Source organism: Pteropus vampyrus, unplaced genomic scaffold (genome assembly GCF_000151845.1).
Source record: "Pteropus vampyrus isolate Shadow unplaced genomic scaffold, Pvam_2.0 Scaffold50, whole genome shotgun sequence".
Lineage (NCBI taxonomy): Eukaryota > Metazoa > Chordata > Mammalia > Chiroptera > Pteropodidae > Pteropus > Pteropus vampyrus.
Window position 1 is genome coordinate 10,584,728 of NW_011888831.1, and position 1,721 is coordinate 10,586,448.

Sequence of the window (1,721 nt, forward strand, 5' to 3'; positions counted from 1 at the left end):
CAGAAGAACCGTATGAGAGGCAGGTGCCGGCAGAGAGTCTGACTTACCCTGACAATCTTTTAGATACTTAGGAGCATCAGACACAACATCTATCCAAACATTTATGTATGGAGCCTGATCAAGGTGACCAGGATTCCCATAAACAACACTCTTGACTCTGAAGGCAGTCTGCAAATCAAAGGAACCCTCGGATGGCTATCCGACTCCGAAGGCTGGCCAGTCTACCTGGCAAAGCCTCTGGAGATCGAACGGAGTGACTGACGACCCATAACTTCGGGCCATCTCCTGAAATCCTTAAAATTGTCCACAAGACACCACAAGGGAGTGGGCGTAGAAGAAGCTTGTCCCATGGCAGTGGGGATGGATGTGAATAAGAATAAAAGTCCTGGGAAAGATAAGAATGTTAGACAAAGTCCGCTCGGTGACTAGGTGGCCGGCCACTCGGGCGGTGCTGTAGCAGCAAGAAATCGTGTAAAAAGAAGAGTTAATAAACTGAAAATCACAAAAATCACAAGAGATATTCAGAGACCAGAGCGATCAGACAATCAGACAAACTTGACGGAGGACCAAGGCAATAGGAGGGCAACAGTACATTCGACCGGTCCAGAGTAACACACAATATAGACAGACAAAACAGACTACAGGCAACACAAAATGCTAGTGGATCAGAAACCGAAACTGAAACAGGTACAGGGTCAGGATCTGACGTCTCAGACCTGACCGTACTAGGGAAGTTGTGCCGCGTCCAGCCTTCCACTAGTTCTCAGGGCCCACAGGCAGAAACAGGTCTAAGATTACTCTTAGACAAACTCACCGATGAGACAGGAACAGAAGGCTCGTGTCCAATTTTCAGGAATATTTGTTCACCGGTCTCTCCGATCTAGGGCCGCCCGGCGCCCGGGGCTGAGGAACGTCTCTCAGCGGCCGCCCCCTGGACGCGGTCATGCTCCGCCCGGAGCAACCAGGGCTGTGGGTCTTAGGGAAAACTTAACCTTCTCCTTCTGGGGAGGATCTTGCTGGGGCCTCCAAATGTTGTGGCGCGAATGATTCTGAGACCCACAGAGCCGATTGAGATTAATTATGAGCCTTTATTAGCCGGCCGGCGACTGACTCTCTACCATGCAGGGTTAGAGGAGATCGGCCCCGAGCTTCTAGAGGAGGCAGTTTATAAAGCCTCCTACTACATCCTTGAATAAGCAGATTACAAGAAGTAGAAGTTAGCCATTAACGTTTTGTACAAAGATAAATGTATCCAGGGAACTCTCGGATCAAACAGGGCCTAGTAGACAGTTTTATTATTTTCTCCTTGGAATGTTGCACTTCTGGGGCTGGCGCCTGGAGATATCACCTCCCTGTGACTGAGTTACTGCTTGCACCTGGAGATACCGCCTCCCTGAAACTGGAGAATTTCCACTTTTACAGGAGGAACTTCGCATGTTGTTACTGGTATTTCAGAAAAGTCCTAGCAGCCTTTTGCTGAGGGAAATGTGTTGCCAAGAAAATCAGAAGCCAAGACTGGAAAAGGTTTTGACGTTTCCAGCTGTAAAGCAACTTTTGAATCTTCCATGAGCTAGAGACAAGCAATGACAGCCACCAAAGAAGGGCATGTCTACCAAAGAAGAGCCTGGCCAAAGGTAGACATAGAGATCTGAGACAAGGGAGCTCCTCCTGAGAGCAGGATCACACTTCCTGTTCCAGAAACAGGATTTCACAATATCTAC

The 1,721-nt window shown here is 48.6% G+C and overlaps 1 protein-coding gene across 1 annotated transcript in view; it reads right to left on the reverse strand.

The window, feature by feature from the left end:
• Positions 1–282, reverse strand: part of LOC111739358 — a 7,003-nt gene extending 6,721 nt beyond the window's left edge. Inside the window, exon 1 of the mRNA XM_023530379.1 lies at positions 226–282. Within this exon, the coding sequence (XP_023386147.1) occupies positions 226–282 (57 nt within the window). The remainder of the gene's footprint in view (positions 1–225) is intronic.
• Positions 283–1,721: the final 1,439 nt, after the last annotated feature.